The sequence below is a fragment of the Gorilla gorilla genome, chromosome 17 (assembly GCF_029281585.2).
Source record: "Gorilla gorilla gorilla isolate KB3781 chromosome 17, NHGRI_mGorGor1-v2.1_pri, whole genome shotgun sequence".
Classification (NCBI taxonomy): domain Eukaryota; kingdom Metazoa; phylum Chordata; class Mammalia; order Primates; family Hominidae; genus Gorilla; species Gorilla gorilla.
In genome coordinates, this window is record NC_073241.2 from 109,018,855 (window position 1) to 109,038,894 (window position 20,040).

The 20,040-nt window shown below is 50.0% G+C and overlaps 1 protein-coding gene across 3 annotated transcripts in view; it reads left to right on the forward strand.

Annotated features, from left to right (window-relative positions):
• Positions 1 to 20,040, forward strand: part of CTDP1 (CTD phosphatase subunit 1) — a 74,153-nt gene that overhangs the window by 14,332 nt on the left and 39,781 nt on the right. For all 3 annotated transcript variants that reach the window (XM_019014211.4, XM_004059573.5, XM_063699329.1), the window contains exons 2-7: positions 1,136 to 1,219; positions 1,889 to 1,982; positions 3,812 to 3,940; positions 10,713 to 10,863; positions 16,906 to 16,996; positions 19,564 to 19,730. In XM_019014211.4, the coding sequence (XP_018869756.3) occupies positions 1,136 to 1,219; positions 1,889 to 1,982; positions 3,812 to 3,940; positions 10,713 to 10,863; positions 16,906 to 16,996; positions 19,564 to 19,730 (716 nt within the window). The remainder of the gene's footprint in view (positions 1 to 1,135; positions 1,220 to 1,888; positions 1,983 to 3,811; positions 3,941 to 10,712; positions 10,864 to 16,905; positions 16,997 to 19,563; positions 19,731 to 20,040) is intronic.

Consider the following 20,040-nt stretch of genomic DNA (forward strand, 5'->3'; position numbering starts at 1 on the left):
TGCAGGCTACAGACCCGCCCCTCCGAGTCTCCCTGAAGGATGCAGGCTACAGACCTGCCCCTCCGCTCCCCTGCAGGATGCAGGCTACAGACCCGCCCCTCCGCTCCCCTCCAGGCTACAGACCCGCCCCTCCCAGTCTCCCAGCGCAGCCTGCCATGTCACAGTGGGCATGGAGGATGTGGCTCCGCCTTGTTTCCGCCTGTGGCCTGATCCTCGCGCCCTCTCGATGACATAGCTGGGGGTCTCGGTGGGCCATGGGGCATCCCGCCTGGAAAGGTCCCACTGACAGATGCAGCTTGGGTGGCTGTCTCATGTCCGCGGGGCAGGGCGGAGCAGCCCGGCTGGGACAGGAGTGTGGGGGCTGTGAGCAACTAGGGGCGGGTGCTGAGTGCCGGGCAGCCTCGTGTCTGTGGGGCGGGGTGGTCGGAGCAGCCCGGCTGGGACGGGAGTGTGGGGGTTGCGAGCTCCTAGGGACACTGAGTGCCGGGCAGCCTTGTGTCCGCGGGGCGGGGTGGTCGGAGCAGCCCGGCTGGGATGGGAGTGTGGGGGCTACAGGCACCTAGGGGTGGGCGCTGAGTGCCAGGCGGCCTCTGGTCTCGTAGCCTTCAGATTTCAGCACTTCTTCCATGGCTTCTGCCAGATGACCACTGTTTGGACAAATAAAACAGTTTGTGTTTATATAAAACGAACATTACAGTCATTTTGTCAGGAAAATGTAGTTGCGTCAGCCTCTGTCTAGACTGGGCATGATATGAAAGTTTTAGATTTTATAAATTCTCTAACGGAAATGTCTGAGGATCACATATAAATAGTGTGTTTTGAGACAACTTTATGTTATCCCCAAGTCTCCTCTTTGGACCAGACATCCTTAGTTTTTTCAGCTGTTCCACGGGTGGCATGGGGGTAGTGAGGTGTGGTGGCGTGTCATTTTTCGTGAGAGACACCTGTAGGTGGAAAGTCCTTTCATTTTATAGACAAAGAAATGCCCTCAAGGGGTGATGTCACCTGCCTACAAAGTTATGCAAGAGTTAGTGTAGAATTGGTACAAAAACTTAGATTTTAAAATTCTTACTTGGGGGCTCTTTTGATAAACCAAGAGATTTTAAAGTGTTCTTCCCTTTGTGTTTTTTTGTAGAGCGGTTCTGGTGAGGTTAGAAGGATGCAGCCACCCGGTTGTCATGAAAGGCCTGTGTGCTGAATGTGGCCAAGACCTCACCCAGTAAGTATCCGCAAGAGTGAGATCACTGCCTGCTGGGGCTCGAGGTGATGGCCTCCGGGGAGTCCGAGAAGCTGTGCTGGGAACACAGTGAGGCCCTTGGTTTCCCAGCGGCAGATGCAGACGCCTCCCTTGGGCCCCACGCGAGTCACACTCGGTGGGTTTCCCTGGAGGCAGTCCTTCCTGCTCTGTGACCCCAGCCTCATGCCATTCTCAGGTGTGGTGTGGGGGCATGCTGGAGGGCCGAGACCTGTTTTCTCCTGACTGAAGACGCAGATTGCTGAGTGCCTGGAGCAACCCCTCCCTCTGCGCCGCTGAGCGCCCCATGCTGGGGGCTGCTTTACCTCTAATGCCAAGTGGGAGGTGCGGCAGCTACTTTTTCTGCGTTTTCATGGTTGAGGGCCTGTTTCTGCTTCTGTGTGACTTTGCAGTTTGTTTTCATGAAGGACTATGGCTGTGTGTGTTCATGAGTGTGGCCACGAGCTCAGTGTTTCCACCAGTTTTCCTGTCTGTGGAGAATGTTTCCACATTTGCCGACAGAATCAAGTTCTGTGCTAAGATAGCAGCGTGTGTCCGTTAAAACATCAGCTAGAATCCTGTCACTTAGAGCCCAGTGTGCATCTGTGCGCAGAGACTCAGCTGAAAGCCCTGAACCTGTCCTTGCACTTGCAGGTTGCAGAGTAAGAATGGGAAGCAGCAGGTGCCGCTGTCCACGGCAACCGTGTCCATGGTGCACAGCGTGCCGGAGTTGATGGTGAGCTCCGAGGTGAGCTGGGCATCAGTGGCGGCGTGTTGGGGAAGCGTGGTGCTCTGAGGAGGGCGGCTGCAGGAGGAGGGTGGCTGCAGAAGCACGGACGTGTGGTTGTCATCGTTGTTACTGAAACAACCCCTCGTCACACGGATGACTTATGGGACTGCGGCCTTCCTGAAGCGGGGACGGTTGCCCTTGGTTCTCCACAGACAAGTCCGCCTGCAAAAGCGACTCGGGGCCCCGAGGCTGTGTGACCTGCGTGTCGGGAACATCAGGTGCTGCCGCCGCAGCTATGAACAGCCAGGCTCAGCCTGGGTTCCCTTGAGCCAAGTCCTAACTGGGGAGGGATGTGACAGCTGCTCGTGGAGCTCAGGAGGTGGCCGCGCTGCCGAGGCATGTGCCGGATGAGCCAGGAGGGCAAAGCATATATTGGGGCAGATAATGGCAAGGAGTCGGTGGCCGGGGGTAGGAGCGGGGGCGGGGGGACGCGGGTGGTAGCACCTTGTTGGCTACAGGAGCGGCTGCTGCTGGTACCATTGGGAAGCTGGCTCGGGAGAGTGGGCACATGCAGGGGCGGGTTGGGGGTCCCAGGAGTGTTTGCCTTGTAGCCGACAGGAGAGCCCATGGGGGGTACACGGGGTGGAGAGAACAGGCCCGTTAATGTGCCCAGTTAACTTCATGTGCCCAGTTAAGAGTGAGATGGGTTTTTATCTTCGAGTGCTACGCCGCGTTTATGTATTTCAGGAGTTGCTGGGGCACTGTGGGTCAGCGGCTCCGGGCACCTCCTGTGCTTGAGGCAGACACCGTCTCCCCGACCTGGCTTCACCCTGTGGGTGAAAATGCTCTGGGAGCTGAGAAAAACTAGTTTGTGATCTTACAGACTTTCAGGGCTGCACAGTTTTGTAAATAGGTAAAACACTTTCCAGTGTTATGATTTTAGTAAATTCGTGCTTTTAAATGATGGACACCAATTTCAGTCTATCTTTTTATGGGAAAAGCAAAATGCCAGATACAGGATTCTGGGTTTTCTGAATTACCAAACTTTAAACAAATGTAAAATGTGTATGCATAAACCAAAGCTGGCAAGTTTGAGGGTGAAGGGAGGAGGAAGTACCCCCCCCATCTTTCTGGCACCTGCCAGCCCTTCCGTGCGTTTCCCTTCGGGGATGGGCACGGGAGGAGGTCCCCCCTGAGCGGGACCAGGATTTTGTTGTGAAGAGTGAGGGCCAGTTACAGTGAGAAAGGCAGTGTGGTGCGTCACATCCCATGTCCCATGCCGGGCTCCTGATGCCGGGGTGACCGGGCCCTTGTTAGGAGCACCACTCTGGGCCCCGCGTGGAGGGACACCCCGATGCGCTGTTGCCAGGCCCCCGGGTCTCTTCGAGGCACAAGAATAGGCTGAGCGCGGGAGGTTCTGAGCGCGGGAGGTTCTGAGCGTGGAAGGTTCTGAGCGCATAGCCCTTGACAGTCTCTGCTGCCCAGCTTGGGCCACCCAGCGTCTCCCAGATGGCTGACTTGGTTTCTTCGTTAATTTTGCAGCTCACTTTTATTGAGCGCTCCATACTGTTGAATCCAGCTTTTATAGAAACAACCAATTTCCCTTCCCCCTCCGTTTTCATTGGCTCATGTATTTAACTGAATTATAAAATTGTGGTCACAAGCGAGGTTGCCGTGACCAGGTTGGTGACCCAGCCCTGCCTCTCGGCCTGTACGGCGCAGTCCATGGAGTGTGGGGGGCTGGAGAGGAACACATTGATACAGTTTCGTGTTTCTCGATGAAATGGAGTTTTACCTTGGATGCAAACATACTGACTTTGTCATTTCTTGTTTCTTTTTAATTGTAGCAAGCTGAACAGCTGGGAAGAGAAGACCAGCAGCGACTGCACCGAAACCGGAAGCTGGTGCTCATGGTGGACTTGGACCAGACGTTGATTCACACGACCGAGCAGCACTGTCAGCAGATGTCGAATAAAGTGAGTGCAGTCAGCACCTACGGACAGTTTCCCAGGAACCGCGGGTCCTAGAATTTTGATTCAGAAGTGTGTTATCTTGTTTTTTTAGATGATTTCCCGTAGGTCAGCCTGGGTTTGGAAAGCAGACTTGCTAGTTCTGGGTGTGGGCCGTGTGTCTGCTGGGCTGTTGGGGAGCATCCGCGGCCCCCGGGCAGACATCCCGACACCCACTGTGTCTCGCGCTTCCTGCCGTGTGTGTGGGAGCCCTTTGTGTGCCTGCCTGGCACGCTGTCGGAGAAGGCAGAAACGTCCCGAGCCTGTGAGGATGGTGTGGTGGATGGTGCGAGGCGTGTCCTGAGAGGGGGAGTCTTGGTGGGGAGGACGTTGGTGTTGGATGCCTTTATGTCGCTAGGATGTCAAGGGCAGGTGGACGCCTGGGTTTGTGCTTGGGAGAACTGGGCTGGAGGAAAAGCCTGGGTGGGAGGTGACCGGCGTGCATTCTCCAGGGGAAACATGGGGAAATGCAGGGTGAGGGCAGAACCCTGTTTAATGCACACGAAACCCTTCCTGTGCCTCAGATGTGTGCTCAGGATGGAACCAGAGAAGCTGCATTTCTAGACCGAAGGCTTTGAATGTCTGTGCCCAGAGGCTTGTGTCAGCCTAGACGGTGGCCATCAGGGAGGCCCTCACCAACACTGAGTTGTTTTTTAAGTGTTTGCTATTGAACAGTATGTGGACTCTGGCGTTAGATTTGGGATTTCAGAGGCCCATCAGTTCTGACCTTACCAGTTCCTAAAGGTTCCTGGGCATCCTGCAGGTCCCAATAGCAGACACCCAGCAGGCTGGAGGATGCACCACGGAAGTGGGTATCCTCCGCTGCTGAATGCCGGGTCATGGTACCAACAGCTGGGACAGATTGATGACAGTTACACATAAGTCAAATTTGTGACAAGCTTCATCTGGAAGCAGTTTGGTTAAGTTTGGCCTTGTAAGTCAGTCAGGTGGTCAGGGTGATCTGCACAGACCCCCCAGGTGGTACAGACTCTCGCGTTTTATGCTGTTTGCAGAATGAAGAGAATCGAGTAACTGCCGTGCTGCACAGGAGTTTCCTTTAGGGCCGGAATTCAGGTCTAACCCACAAAACAGCTTCTATTTCTGGCTGTGTTAGTCATTTGTGTGTATCGTGGCATCTTATACAGCAGTCTGTTCTTCTGTGCAGTATAAACTGTGACTAGATATTTTCAGATTGCTTCGTTCATACCCGCTACTCTACTCACTAAGGTTTTTTGTTTGTTTGTTTGTTTGTTTGTTTTTGAGACAGAGTCTCACTCTGTCACCCAGGCTGGAGTGCAGTGGCACGATCTTGGCTCACTACAAGCTCCACCTCCCGAGTCCACGCCATTCTCCTCCCTCAGACTCCCAAGTAGCTGGGACTACAGGTGCCCGCCACCACGCCCGGCTAATTTTTTGTATTTTTTTAGTAGAGACGGGGTTTCACCATGTTAGCCAGGATGGTCTCAATCTCCTGACTTTGTGATCCGCCTGCCTCGGCCTCCCAAAGTGCTGGGATTACAGGCGTGAGCCACCGCGCCCGGCCAAGGTTTTTTTTTTTAATGCCTATTTTCTGACAAACTAGGTATTTTGAAGGATGTAAGGACTTTATGAAAATACATTCTGCACACATATACCTTCATGAGTTGCTGTGGCTGTTTCCTGCTTTTATTGTGCCTTTGAAGTTGGGCATTGAGTGAGTTTTACAGGCACACCTCATTTTATGGTGCTTCACTGATACTGTGTTCACAGGGAGGAGGCTCGGAGCAACCTGGCGAGCACGTCTGCAGGTGCCATTTTCCAGCAGCATGTGCCCCCAGGTGTTGTGCTACGCTCTGGAAATTTCCCGTGTACTTCAGCCTCCTCGTTAATGCTCTGCTGTTACAGGGAGCTGTAGTCAGTGATCTTTGAGGTCACTGTTGTCATAGTTGCTTCATTAGTGTTCTGTCAGCTATAGGGATTTGTGGTCAGTGATCTTTGAGGTCACTGTTGTGATTGTTTTGGGGTGCCACGAACCACACCCACATAAGACGGCAAACGTAATGGGTAGATGTGTGTGTCCTGACTGCTCCACCAACCGGCCATTCCCTGTCTCTGTCCTGGTGCTCAGGCCTCCCTATTCCCTGAGACACAACAGTATTGAAATTAGGCCAAAGTAGTAACCCTACAGTGACCTCTGAGTGTTCAAGTGGGAGGAAGGCTCACCAGTCTCTCACTTTAAATCAAAAGGTAGACGTGATTATGCTTAGTGAGGAACGCACGCCGGAAGCCAGGAAAGGCTGCAAGCTGGTCCTCTTGCACTAAACAGCCAAGGTGTGAGTGCAAAGCAAAAGTTCTTGAAGCAAACTAAAAATACGACTTCAGTGAACACACAGATGGTAAGACAGCGAAACAGCCTTATTGCACAGAAAGAAAGTTTTAGTGGTCTGAGTAGAAGATCAAACCAGTCACAACATTCCCTTAAGCCAAAGCCTAATCCAGAGTAAAGCCCCAACTGTCTTCAATTCTGTGAAGTTTGAGAGGGGTGAGGAAGCTACAGAAGAAAAGCTGGAAACCAGCACAGATTGGTTCATGAGGTTGAAGGAAGAAGCTGTCTCCGTAACACAAAAGTGAAGGTGAAGCAGTAGGTGCTGTTGGAGAAACTGCAGCAAGTTCCCCTGGAGATATGGCTGAGATCACTGATGAAACTAAACACACTAAACAACAGATTTTCAGTGCAGACAAAACAGCCTTCTATTGGAAGAAGATGCCGTCTAGGACTTTCATAGCTGGAGAGGAGAAGTCAGTGTCTGGCTTCAAAGGACAGGCTGACTCTCTCGTTGGAGACTAACTAATGCAGCTGGTGACTTTAAGTTGAAGCCAGTGCTCATTTGCCATTCTGAAAATCCCAGGGCCCTTAAGAATGATGCTAAATCTCCTCTGCCTGTGCTCCATCCGTGGAACAACAAAGGCTGGATGACAGCACCTCTGTTCACAGCATGGTTTACTGACCATTCTAAGCCCGCTCTTGAGACCTGTTACTCAGAAAGAGAGAGTCTTCTCAGAAATATTCCTGCTCATTGACCATGCACCTGGTCACCCAAGAGCTCTGATGGAGACGTACAGGAGAAGAATGTTGTTTTCATGCTGCTGACACCACATCCACCCTGCAGCCCAGGGCTCAAGAAATGATTTCCACCTTCAAGTCTTATTATTTAAGAACTACATCTCCTGGCCGGGCGCGGTGGCTCACACCTATAATTCCAGCACTTTGGGAGGACAAGGCGGGTGGATCACGAGGTCAGGAGATCAAGATCATCCTGGCTAATGCGGTGAAACCCTGTCTCTACTAAAAGTACAAAAAATTAGCCGGGCATGGTGGCGGGTGCCTGTAGTCCCAGCTACTTGGGAGGCTGAGGCAGGAGAATGGCGTGAACCTGGGAGGTGAAGCTTGCGGTGAGCCACGATCGCGCCACTGCACTCCAGCCTGGGTGACAGAGCGAGACTCCATCTCAATAAATAAATAAATAAATAAATAAATAAATAAATAAATAAATAAGTAAATAAATAAATAAATAAATAAATAAATAAAACAGCTACATCTCCTAAGGCTGGAGCTGCCTTAGAGAGCAATTCTGATGAATCTGGGAAAATCAAACAGAAAATCCTTCTGGAAAGGATTCACCATTGTGACATTGCGAGTGCCACCAGGAACATTTGTGATTCATGGGAAGAGGTCAGAGTATCTGCATCAACCAGGAGTTCGGAAGATGTCGATTCCAACCCTCAGTTCGGAAAATGTTGATTCTGACCTTCATGGATGACTTCCAGGGCTTCGAGACCCCAGCAGAGGAAGGAGCTGCAGGTGTGGTGGAAATAGCGAGAGAATTAGGAGTGGAGCCTGAAGACGACTGAACTGCGGCAACCTCAGGGTGAAACTCGAACAGATGAGGAGTTGCTTCTTACAGATGAGCAAAGAAAGTAGTTTCTTGAAATGGAATCCGCTCCTGGAGAAGATGCTGCGAACGTTGTTGAAATGACCACAAAGGATTTGGAAGATTCCATCAACTTAGTTGGTAAACCAGCGGCAGGGTCTATGAGGATTGCCCCTAGTTTTGAAAGCAGTTCTTCTGTGGGTAAAACGCTGTCAAACAGCATTGCATGCTACAGAGAAACCTTTTGTGAAAGGAAGAGGTGATTGATGGGACAAACTTCCTTGTCATCTTATTTCAAGAAATCGTCACAGCCACCCCCAGCCTTCAGTAAACACCCCTCTGATCAGTCAGCAGCCATCAGCATCAAGGTGAGACCCTGCGCCGGCAGAAAGACTGACTTGCTGAAGGCTCAGGTGGTTGTTAGCATTTTTTAATCATAAAATTATTTTTTATTTTATTTTTTTTTAAATTTTTTGAGACGGAGTCTCACTGGGTTGCCCAGGCTGGAGTGCAGTGACACGATCTCTCTATCCTGCAACCTCCACCTCCCGGGTTCAAACCATTCTTGTGCCTCAGCCTCCCGAGTAGCTGGGACTACAGGCGTGTACCACCACATCCAGTTAATTTTTATATTTTTAGTAGAGACGGGGTTGTGCCATATTGGCCAGGCTGGTCTCGAACTCCTGACCTCAAGTGATCCTCCCACCTCGGCCTCCCAAAGTGTTGGGATTATGGGCATTGAGCCACCACGCCCGGTGATTTTTAATAATAAAGTATTTTTAAATTAAGTTAGGTACATTGTTCTTTTAGACATAATGCTATTGAATGTTTAATAAGCTGCAGTAGAGTGTCAGCATGGATTATATTCACTGGGAAACCAAAAAATTCGTGTGATTCTCAGTATCTCCAGGATAGGCCTGCTGAAGACGGTGGAGTCTAGTTATAATGTGGCTGTTTCTCAGTTGTGTGGTCTGGAAGGTGACAGTGTCCTGATGTAGTGGGGAAGGGGTCTAAGCATGAACGGTCTGTCCTCTGCCTCCTCAGTAGCAGTAGTGTGCCCCACTTGACATCCAGAGGAGACCCTGAGGCTGGTGCCTGGCCCTACTGCTGGCCCCTCTGAAAGCAATTTCAGGGATCAGAAGTGGTGCTGGCCACACCTCCCGAAGCCTGGACAGCTGCTGGACTTTTTACTGTTGAGTAATGGGAAAGTTGTTACTAGAACTTCTCACTCGTGACTATTTGACAGAGTAGCTTCTTCATGACGGTCGTGACTAACTTAGAGCTAGAAAAATGTAACTGGGAAAGTTGTTACTAGAACTTCTCACTCCTAAACCTTGAACAGAGTAGCTTCTTCATGAGGGTCGTAACTAACTTAGAACTAGAAAAATGTAACTGAGCTTAAGTCATCGACCTTTTTTTAAAGCCATTGAGTAAATATTTTACTGAGAAAATAACAGGATTTAAAGGATCGAAGTTTAACTTCCTAAGGAAAGCAAACTTATTTGCATGTCGATCATATGTAAGCGAGTCGGTGTTGCTCATTTCATCTGTCTACTAAATATGACTTAGAATACTTTCAGCTTTTATGTTGTATATGTAGATGAAAGAAACTGTATCTGAAAATCACCCATGCGTTATATACCAGGTTACCCGGGAATGTTGATTTCCTTTAGTCAGTAGCTCAGGAAAACACTGTCAGCACGTGATGTTGGTGGAGGTCTGTTCCGAGCAGCTGCGGTGGCCTTGCTGTGTAACACGTGTCAGCATTTGAGGAAACAAAGGCAGAAGTGACATCAGTGGTTATCTCGTAGTTAGTGTAGGTTGTTACTGTTGGCGTGGTTATCAGGGGTGGTTATGTCCTAGGCGGTCGTTGCAGGTAGGTAGTTATCAGGAGTAGTTAGTGTAGCTATCATCAGTGGTTATGTAGTTATCATAGGTGGTGACTGTTGGCGTGGTTATTGGGGATGGTTATCGTGTAGTTATCACAGGCTGTTACTCTTGGCTGGTTATCGGGGGTGGTTATCCTAGGTGGGTCGTTGCAGGCAGGTAGCTATTGTGAGTAGTTAGTGTAGCTGTCATCGGTGGTTATCATGTAGTTACCGTAGGCTGTTACTGTTAACGTGGTACCCAGGGTGGTTATCTTGAACAGTTGTTGCAGGTAGGTGGTTATCCTAGTTACCACGGGCAGTCAGTATTCACACTCACTGAGGGCATTCCCGCAGCAGAGAAGGCCGCACTCACTCACTCGTACCGCGTGCATGGAAACTACTTACACAGTGGGTTTTAAATGCCACGGGTAGCCCCTTGCACCAGTTAGGGTCACGTCCTTATTTGGAGGGTCGGGCGGACATGCGTCCTCTGTCCCACGTGGAGAGGTGTGTGCACACTCCTATCCCCTGTCCCATGTGGAGGGGCGGGTGCAAACGCATCCTCTGTCCCACGTGGAGTGGTGTGTCCACACGCATGTCCTCTGTCCCATGCCCACGTGGAGGGGCGTGTACACACGCATGTCCTCCGTCCCATGCCCATGTGGAGGGGCATGTACATACGCATGTCCTCTGTCCCGTGTGGAGGGGCGTGTACACGCACACGTGTCCTCTGTCCCGTGTGGAGGGGTGTGTACATGCAAACATGTATCCTCTGTCCCATGTGGAGGGGTGGGCACATGTGTGTCTTCAGGACCCCTGTCTCGGGCACATGTGTGTCTTCAGGATGCCTGTCTCAGGCACACGCGTGTTCTCAGGACGCCTGTCTCGGGCACACAGGTTGCGGGGGCGGCCGGGGCTCCTCAGGCCTTTTCTCCCGACTGTTGCTACTGTTCTTTTTAGGGCATCTTTCACTTCCAGCTGGGCCGGGGTGAGCCCATGCTGCACACGCGCCTGCGTCCGCACTGCAAGGACTTCCTGGAGAAGATCGCCAAGCTGTACGAGCTGCACGTCTTCACCTTCGGCAGCCGGCTGTACGCACACACCATCGCAGGTCAGTCAAGCCACAACCGAAGAGGCCATGTGAACAGTGGGTTTCTTTCCTGTTTTCGGTGATGGTTTCTTAAAGATGAAGAAAGAAAAGAAGCTCTCCTGCAACTCAGTTGTAGTCTTAGGGTGGGCCGTTGTGCAAGGGGTTGTGAGAGGTAAGGGAATTCTGCCACCAGGGCTGTTGGGTGGGGCCACGGCCGCTCTGGCCGGGTGCGGTACTGGGTGGGCCGCTTTGGGAGTTTGTCAGGACCACATGGGCACGTGGAAACTTCTGCGAGCGTCCTCCGACAGATACCTTCTTAAATCAGTTCACAGGGACTTTGGGCCGGGCTGCTTGTGTGTGCTCTTGCTGGGTGCTCTCACTGCACACAGCATGATTGTCCCCTACCTACACATGGGTACCCTTGGGGTTTAGCGTTTGCTTCTGTCTCCCTGGGTGATAGCATGAATGCCAGGCTGCGGTGCCCTCTGGGAGGCAGCACCAGCAGGACGAATCGAGGGGACAGTGCCACAGGACGGTGACTGTCCCATGTGGATGCAGTGAGGGGACGCCACAGGATGGTGACTGTCCTACATGGACAAAGCAAGGGGACAACGTGGGACGGTGACCGTCTGTCCCACGTGGACGAAGCAAGGGGACAGTGCGGGACAGCGACCGTCTGTCCCACGTGGACGAAGCGAGGGGGCTGCCACGGGACGGCGACCGTCTGTCCCACGTGGATGAAGCGAGGGGGCTGCCACGGGACGGCGACCATCTGTCCCACATGGATGTAGGCGCCGAGTGGCAGTGTAGGCAAGCTCCTCCGTGCTGGCTCCAGAGGTTGTTAGACTGAGCATTTTAAAATTCAAAGGTCTTTCTAGATTGGTCTTAGTCTTTTGTTGTTGTTGGGGAAATGAATTTTCAATCCACGTTTAATATTTAGTGGCTTTATAGGAAATTGTGATCATGACCTTTAATTCCTCTTGTAATTGAAATTCGAAATATTCACCTGTAACATTATGGCTGCTGCTGCATAGCTGCCTGAGACAGATGATGTGAAGACGAGTAATTATGCACAAGGGTGATATTGCTCACGTCCTCGGGCCAGTGAAGAAATAATGCCTGCTATGATCTCAGGGTTTTACAGCCCCCAAGTCCATGTGTTAAAACCCAGTCCCAGGGCGAGGGTGTTGGGGGGGGCGTGGGAGGTGGTGAGGTCATGAGGACTCCATCCTCATGAATGGAATCAGGGCCCTTGCCCAGGTGGGTCCTGGGAGCTGCGGGAAATGCAGCAGGCCGGCGCCCACTGACCTGCAGCCAAGTTGCTGGCGCCGTGGTCGGACGCCGGCCTCCAGAACTGTGAGGAAGGGATGTGTGTTCCTGAGTCACCCACACTATGGAGTTTCTTTAGAGCAGCCCAGGCCGACTAAGCTGCCCACTGTGTGGAAATAGACCCCCAAATCCCCATGTGTTCCAGCCCCGGATTGTGCCATTGCAGCCAGTGCCAGGCACCTCCCAGAGGCCAACCCATAAGTCACACAAACCGCAGGGATAGTGACACCCACTCAAACCAGACAACTGAGCGGGGCATTCCTCTCACAATAACAAATGTCAGGGAAAGACTAAAAACCAGAAAATTATTCCTCACGGTCATCATATCCATGGCTGTCCCCTATTCTCTGTTTTTTTTTTTTTTGTATGTATAATTTTGCCTAGTTTGTCTTAATATATGCACAAGTTTACATACTGTTCTTTTCACATAAGATTTCATCACTAAGAATTTATCCATCACATTGTTATAAATCTTCATCATTTTATATAAGATTTTTTTTCCCTCCTCTGGGGACTGGATCCTCTGGGTGAGTTCCTAAAACCAGGACTGTTCGGTGAGGGAGTGGTTCCTGACCCCCAGGACTGTGAGGACTGCGCGCCGCATGGCCTGCTCCCTGGGAGGGTGACGGGTTTGCCTCCCGCCTCCCACACAAGGTGCACACCAGCGGGCACAGCCCGGTGACCTGCACGTCTGAGTCCATGATGCCGGTGATGTTTCTTCTCCTGTCTCGTCTTCCATACGTTGATCTGGTGCCCGTGCAAGTGTTTCTCATTTCGGGTTTCCTTCTCCAGGTCTCTCTCTAAAGCTGGGCTTCTTTAGGTTCGCTGTTTCACACGTCTTGCTTATCCTTTCCTGAGGTGCATCGATGTTTGCTGGTCAGAGCACACAAGCCCCAGTGAAGATGAGCATGTGGAAGGCTCGGGTCGGTTTAAATGCTTGGCTGGAGGGGTTTGGGCTACAAGCAGAAGGGTCCCAGGTTTTAGCCGGGCCATACCCTTGCCACCCGTCACACCAACAGGCAGGGCATGGGTCACCACAATCTGATTCCACATTCATGAGGCCTCGTGTGGTGAGAGATGAAGCAGGTGACGAGAATGCCATGTTTCTTTATCAGCCTGAAAGCTGGAGGGAGCCTGGGAGCTGCTTGCAGATTCAGCAGAGCATCCATGCAGACATCCGCAGGCCGCTGAGCCGCTTAGACAGCAGAGCAAGGAGCCTGCTGGTGGGCGCTTGGCTGCGGAGAGCCTCGAGTGCGGGTCGTCCTGCAGTGAGACCAGCTAGGTTTGTTGAGCGTCACCGGGCCGTCTGGTGCCTTCTCCGTTTCAAGCTCTGCTTTCTATGCTAAAGTTCCAGTATTCCAATGTGTCCAAGGGATGTCGGCCAAAACCAGACGAAGACATCACAAGAAAACTGCAGACCAGTATCCCTTTGAACATGGATGCAGAAATTCTCAACAGAACACGGGCCCTCGAGCCCAAGCAACGCAGGAGGAGGACTGTGTCCAGGCTGTGGTTCAGGAAGGCCGAGCTTTGCTTCACTGTGGCTGGTGGGATCTGTAGAGATGACCTGGGTCAGCTTTTCTACAAGTGAGAAAGTGAGGTCCGGACTGAAGCCTGAGGTGGTCGCTGAGCATCTGCTTTTGATGCTTTTCATTTTGAAAGTGACCGTGTTGATAGCATGCGTGCTTTCAGTATGACTAGGACAGAGATGTTAAGAGTTTGCAATGCGTGTCTTTTATCTGATAGTAGAGACGCTAATAATTCTATTAACAGACTTTAGATTGAGCGACTTCATGGCCTCAGTGATCATCTGGAATTTACACATAGTAAGAAACAATCGCATTTATTTCTCCTTTAAGCCCAAGTGTCTTTTGGTTAATGAAATACTAACAAACCAGTGGCATCAGGGAACGGAAAGCTCCTGGCAGTGCTGCATTTGAAACGTCTGGAGGTGGTGATGCTTCAGCCAGGAAGCAGGTTCATCTTCCCAGAAGATCTTACGGATCCCACAGTGCATTGTGCATAGTGCCATGGGGCTGCAGGGTAACTGAGGTGGTGCACAGAGCAGCTCTTCTGTTTTAATTGTGATGTGTATGTTTTAACCTGTATCAAAAACAGCAAACGTGTTTCTCGCATTTGTGATCTCAGAGGTGGTGGTGCAGAGGTTGAGCCCAGTAGGGATGGGTGCAGGGAGTAGTTGATTAAAAGCCAGCGTGAAAACAATAGTGATTATGTGGAGTGCAGTCAGGGCGCGTTCAGATCTAGAAGTGGACCCCGTGTGCCACGTGGGGACATGAAGCCAGGCGTTCCGGGGTGCGTTCGGATCCGGAAGTGGACCCCGTGTGCCATGCAGAGGCGTGCAGCCAGGCGTTCCAGTGAGACTTTTTTGAGAGAATGTGGGCTGCGTGGTTGGAGTTTGGGTTCACAGTGCTTTTGAGATGTCTCGTCTACCTCCTTTGCCTCATGCATAACTAATGGTTATGCAGGGGACCTGCGTGCCATGACAAGACCACAGTCCCAGCTCCCGACTCTGGACTGGCTCACTCTTCTGCAATCCAGTCCACCTTTTGTTCCACGGCACCTGCACGTGTCAGGCCAGATAGAGGTTGTGTGTTAATGTGTTCAATTTTCTTACAATTTCAGCCTCTTGGGAGAGTAATAATTATGTTGTATTCATTCCCGCACCTTATATTCCTAGCAAAATTCCAAGTAATGTTAAACTCAGTAAATGTTAAATGATCAAATACCCTTAAACACGTTATCTGGGTGCCATGGAATACCTATCTCTTGAGGTATGTGCAAATTTATGGCTTCAGCCACTTGTATGATGAGTAGCTGAAACATTTCTTTTTGAGGCTTCATAATTAACCGTAGCTTTTTCTCTCCAGAATGTTTTAAATGGCTGATGAAATTAAATTGACATTGAACTTGATGCCTCCAACATATTTTACCAATGGAATAAATTACCTGAAAAGCTTGTTTTGTTTTTGTTTAGTACCCCTACTTCTACAAACTGAAATATGTTTCGTATATACTCTGTGGTTCTTGTAAATTAACAAGAGATAACTTATTTTAAAATCATCTTTATTTAAAAATATGGGCACTTTACTGTGAATTGAAGACTTTGCAAACTTAGGAAGATAACACAGTAGGCTTAAAGTTCAGAAGATAAATTTATAGATCAAGAAACCCAGAGCAGAGGTGATCCCAAGAAACCTCTGCCTGATTTGTTGATTTTCACAGTGGTGCTTCCTGAAGTGTAGAAGGGATCTTCTGGCTGATTGTTGACTGTGACGGCGGTGCTTCCTGAAGCGTAGAAGGGGTGTTCTGGCTGATTGTTGATTGTGACAGGGGTGCTTCCTGAAGTGAAGAAGGGATCTTCTGGCTGATTGTTGACTGTGACGGCGGTGCTTCCTGAAGCGTAGAAGGGGTGTTCTGGCTGATTGTTGACTGTGACGGCGGTGCTTCCTGAGGTGAAGAAGGGGTATTCTGGCTGATTGTTGACTGTGACGGCGGTGCTTCCTGAAGCGAAGAAGAGGTGTTCTGGCTGATTGTTGACTGTGACGGCGGTGCGTCCTGAGGCGAAGAAGCGGTGTTCTGGCTGATTGTTGACTGTGACGGCGGTGCGTCCTGAAGCAAAGAAGCGGTGTTCTGGCTGATTGTTGATTGTGACAGGGGTGCTTCCTGAGGCGAAGAAGCGGTGTTCTGGCTGATTGTTGACTGTGCCGGCGGTGCTTCCTGAGGCGAAGAAGGGGTGTTCTGGCTGATTGTTGACTGTGACGGCGGTGCTTCCTGAAGCGAAGAAGGGGTGTTCTGGCTGATTGTTGACTGTGCCGGCGGTGCTTCCTGAAGTGTAGAAGGGGTGTTTGCAGATAGCTTGGTTTTACTATCTTTAAGGAGTCGAAGCCGAGCATCAAGCACCTGAAGCTCTTTAGAAAATTACTGTTAAAAAGTTAAACTAGACTTGTAATTAACGGATGTCATGTGAAGTGCAAGTGTCAAATTTAGCCTAAGCGGATTCTTCGCTGTGGAAGTGCCTTCTGCACTAGCTGGTCAAGGTGGTGTCCCGGATGTCCTTCCTTCCCAGTCTCCTCTGTCAGGCAGGCTTCCTTGATGTTGCCTAAATTACCATTATTAAAACGTGTATAATAGTTAGAAATAATCGGCTTTTCTGTGTATTTCTGCAACACAGCGTGTGAGTTTGTATAATTCTACTAAAGTAACTTGGGAGAAGCAAACTTCCTTGATAACCTTTCCTCCACTAACCATTACAGATGAGAGCAGTGGGCCACCCGCCTGGGGTTAGGAAAGATCATATCCAAGGTGACGCAGAGTAATTTCAGCTTAGTGTCCAGACTCCATCATGTGCAGAACCACATGCAGGGTGTTTTGAGATCAAATGACGACTTACCTGTTTTACTTATGCAAGTGCCTTCCATAATTTTCATATCCATCTGGTTTAGATAGGCACTTCAGTAAGATATTACAAATTTTTCATGTTAGTAAAATTATAAACACTTATCAACATGGTTTGTGTTTGAGAAATAAGTTCACCATAAGAGAAAAGAAGCCCCACACGAGCCATGTCTTACCTCAAAAGGGATGAAGTGTTTGGTGCCAGTTCATCATGTTGTGTGTCTGCCACTGTAAAAAAAACATTCAAGGCTTCACCATGTGCCGTGTGAGCGAAACATGTCTCAGGTTTGTAATCTTTGTCCTGTTTTCTTTTCCAAGGCTTTTTAGACCCCGAGAAGAAGCTTTTTTCTCACCGAATATTATCAAGGGATGAATGTATTGACCCATTTTCTAAAACGGGAAACCTTAGGTATGTACCCGGCCGCGCTCCTCACAAAGACCTCGCTGTTCATTTCCCATTTCAAAAATCGCATCTTGAAATTTAGAGCAGTATTTCTTTTTCTTTTTCTTTTTTTTTTGAGACGGAGTCTCGCTGTTGCCCAGGCTAGAGTGCAGTGGCGCGATCTCGGCTCACTGCAAGCTCTGCTTCCAGAGTTCACGCCATTCTCCTGCCTCAGCCTCCTGAGTAGCTAGGACTACAGGCACCCACCACCTCACCCGGCAATTTTTTTTTTTTTTTTTTTTTTTTGTATTTTTAGTACGGACGGTGGTTTCACTGTGTTAGCCAGGATGGCCTCGATCTCCTGACCTCGTGATCTTCCCGTCTCAGCCTCCCAAAGTGTTGGGATTACAGGCGTGAGCCACTGCACCCGGCCTAGAGCAGTATTTCTGTGTTGATGTTTTTTAGGAATTTAACATCCCCTTTCCAGTTTTCATTGTTAGCCTCAGAGTACTTAGAAAGTTCTTTTCTAACCTGTACTCCCACTGCCTCCCAGGTGCCTGAGCCCTGGTGCTTGTGCAGGGCCCCCAATCCAGGCTCTGCCCCATCCCAACAGCCCTGTCCTGCCCTGAAACTGCCCTTGAGCTGGGCTTTTGTGTCTGTGGAGGCGGGGACTGTCATCCTCTCTGCCTCGTCTCTGTCAGACAGCACGATTCGATGTCAGCCCGTCACCTGACGTTGTGTATCTGTCATCCTCTCTGCCTCATCTCTGTCAGACGGCACTGATTCGATGTCAGCCCGCCACCTGACGTGGTGTATCTGTTTGTTAACCAACCCTGGCATATGTGATCATTCTGGTCCCTTGACCTCCAAATTTTCATTCCTATGCGAAGACCTGGCATCGAGATTTGTGGTTGGAGAGGCAGGAGGCAGGCATGTGTCCCCACAGTAGCCGGCTGTGAAGGATTTGGCCCTTTTGCCTCTGAGTATCCAGGGAATGGCCAGGGCTCCTGGGGAACTCAGGAACTGGACTTCCGGGCCCAGAACCCAGGAGGGCAGGCGTAGGGACGGGATGGCATCAGGGAGGTGGCAGCCGAAAGGACCCGAGTGGGCAGAGGAATGTTAACAGCCCCACCCCACGCACAAGCTCAGCAGCTCTGCGGGGCCGCTGGTTTAGGGGCAGTTCTTGACATCAGCATCAGCATCTGAGGTTGATAATTTTCTTAGGAGCTTGCTTGTGTTAATCCTACTAATAATTTACAAAATCCTAAGTCACTTGACTATTACGCCCATATTTTTGCCTTTTGCCATTTTTTCCTTTCCATCAGCTCCAGAGCCCCTTCCTGTCAGCTCCTCTGAGCTTTTTTGACAGGGCAGGCCCCTCCCCGGCCCTCTGCAAAGACTTTTTAATATTCTTTTATATGCTTTGACGTTTCTTGCCCACTGTATTCGAGGAGTTTCCCCATTTCCACCCGGAAGTCCGTCCTTGCTGGTGTAACATCATGTCAGGTGTGGCTTGTTTTCCTGAGGAGCCTGGTGGCCACAGCCTCAGCTTCAGCCGCTTCCTGGCTCACGGTGGCCACCCTCCTCCCAGCGCTTCGGTTTTTACATTTAGAGAGTCCGCACAGACTGTGAGACCTATACTTGCTAATGTTAACTAAGAAGAGAATCTGAAAGTATTTACTTCAGAAACCTCCTTTTTGCTAGTTGGTGCCAGAGTGAGTAGATTAATCAGAGCAAAAGAGAATGAGAGGTGCTGTTAGTGTGTTACGGGGAAAAGTCACCCGAAGGCAGAATGATAGGATCCAATGGGGACATGCCCAAGATAGGCCCCAGTGGTGGGCACTGTGGTTTGCATGGAGGTAGCTGGAGGTCCACTTAGAAATTCTGCATCAGCACTGGGTCTGGTTTTTGTTTTTTTGTTTTTGAGACGGTCTGGCTCGGTCGCCCAGGCTTAAGTGCAGTAGTGTGGTCTCAGCTCACCACAGTCTTGACTTCCTGGGCTCAAGCTATCCTCCCACTTCAGCCTTCTGAGTAGCCGGGACTACGGGTGCACACCACCACACCTGTCTAACTTTTGTATGTTTTGTAGAGACGGGGTCTTCCTGTGTTGCCCAGGCTGGTGTCAGACTCCTAGGCTCAAGAGACCCTCCCGCCAAGACCTCCCGAAGTGCTGGAATTGCAGGCATTAGCCACACAGCGCCTAGCCCGGTCTGTTTACAGAGTCAGCAAATTCTGGCCTTTAGGCTACCCAGCCTTGTTTGTACATGAACTTTTATTGGAACATGGTCACGCCCACATGGTCAGAGTTGGGTTTCGTCCCCGTGGCCCGTAATGCCTAAAATAGTGACTCTGGCGCTTTAAGAAACAGTTTGGGAACTCCTGCCTGAAGGAGAATCGGAAACAGTGCAGAAGATGTTACTGAGGTTTAAACGTGACCCAAACAGAAAGGGCTTCAGGGCGGTTGGGGTCCGTCTGATTAACCTGCTGTCTGCTGGTTACATGTGGATTAGGATCTTAAACTGTTACGCTTGGCAAGATGAATGACTACAACTTTTCATTATTATTTTTTGTAAATTATGCATTTTCACTTGTAGAAATCTCTTTCCTTGTGGAGACTCAATGGTTTGCATTATTGATGATCGAGAAGATGTCTGGAAGTTTGCCCCCAATCTGATAACTGTGAAGAAATATGTATACTTCCAGGGCACGGGTGATATGAATGCGCCCCCTGGGTCCCGAGAATCTCAGAAGAGAAAGAAAGGTGGGTAACCTCCTTCCTGATTCTCTAGAAGAATTCACATTTGCTTATTGTTTAGCTCTTCTTATTTCTTATCTCTGTTTTGACTGCTATAAATTCAAGATACACTTTTTTTTTTATTTGTGTTTCAGTAGAGATTATTGGATTTATTTATAGAGTACTGAAAAACAGGATATTATGTTGTTTCGATTTGGGCTTTAAAAAAAATGGCCCTCACTTAAGCGTTTTCCCAGTTGAATAAAAACTAGAGGATGCTGTTTAACCTAACACATCTGAATAACTCCCTTCATCCCAGTTTTCCTTAAACACACCC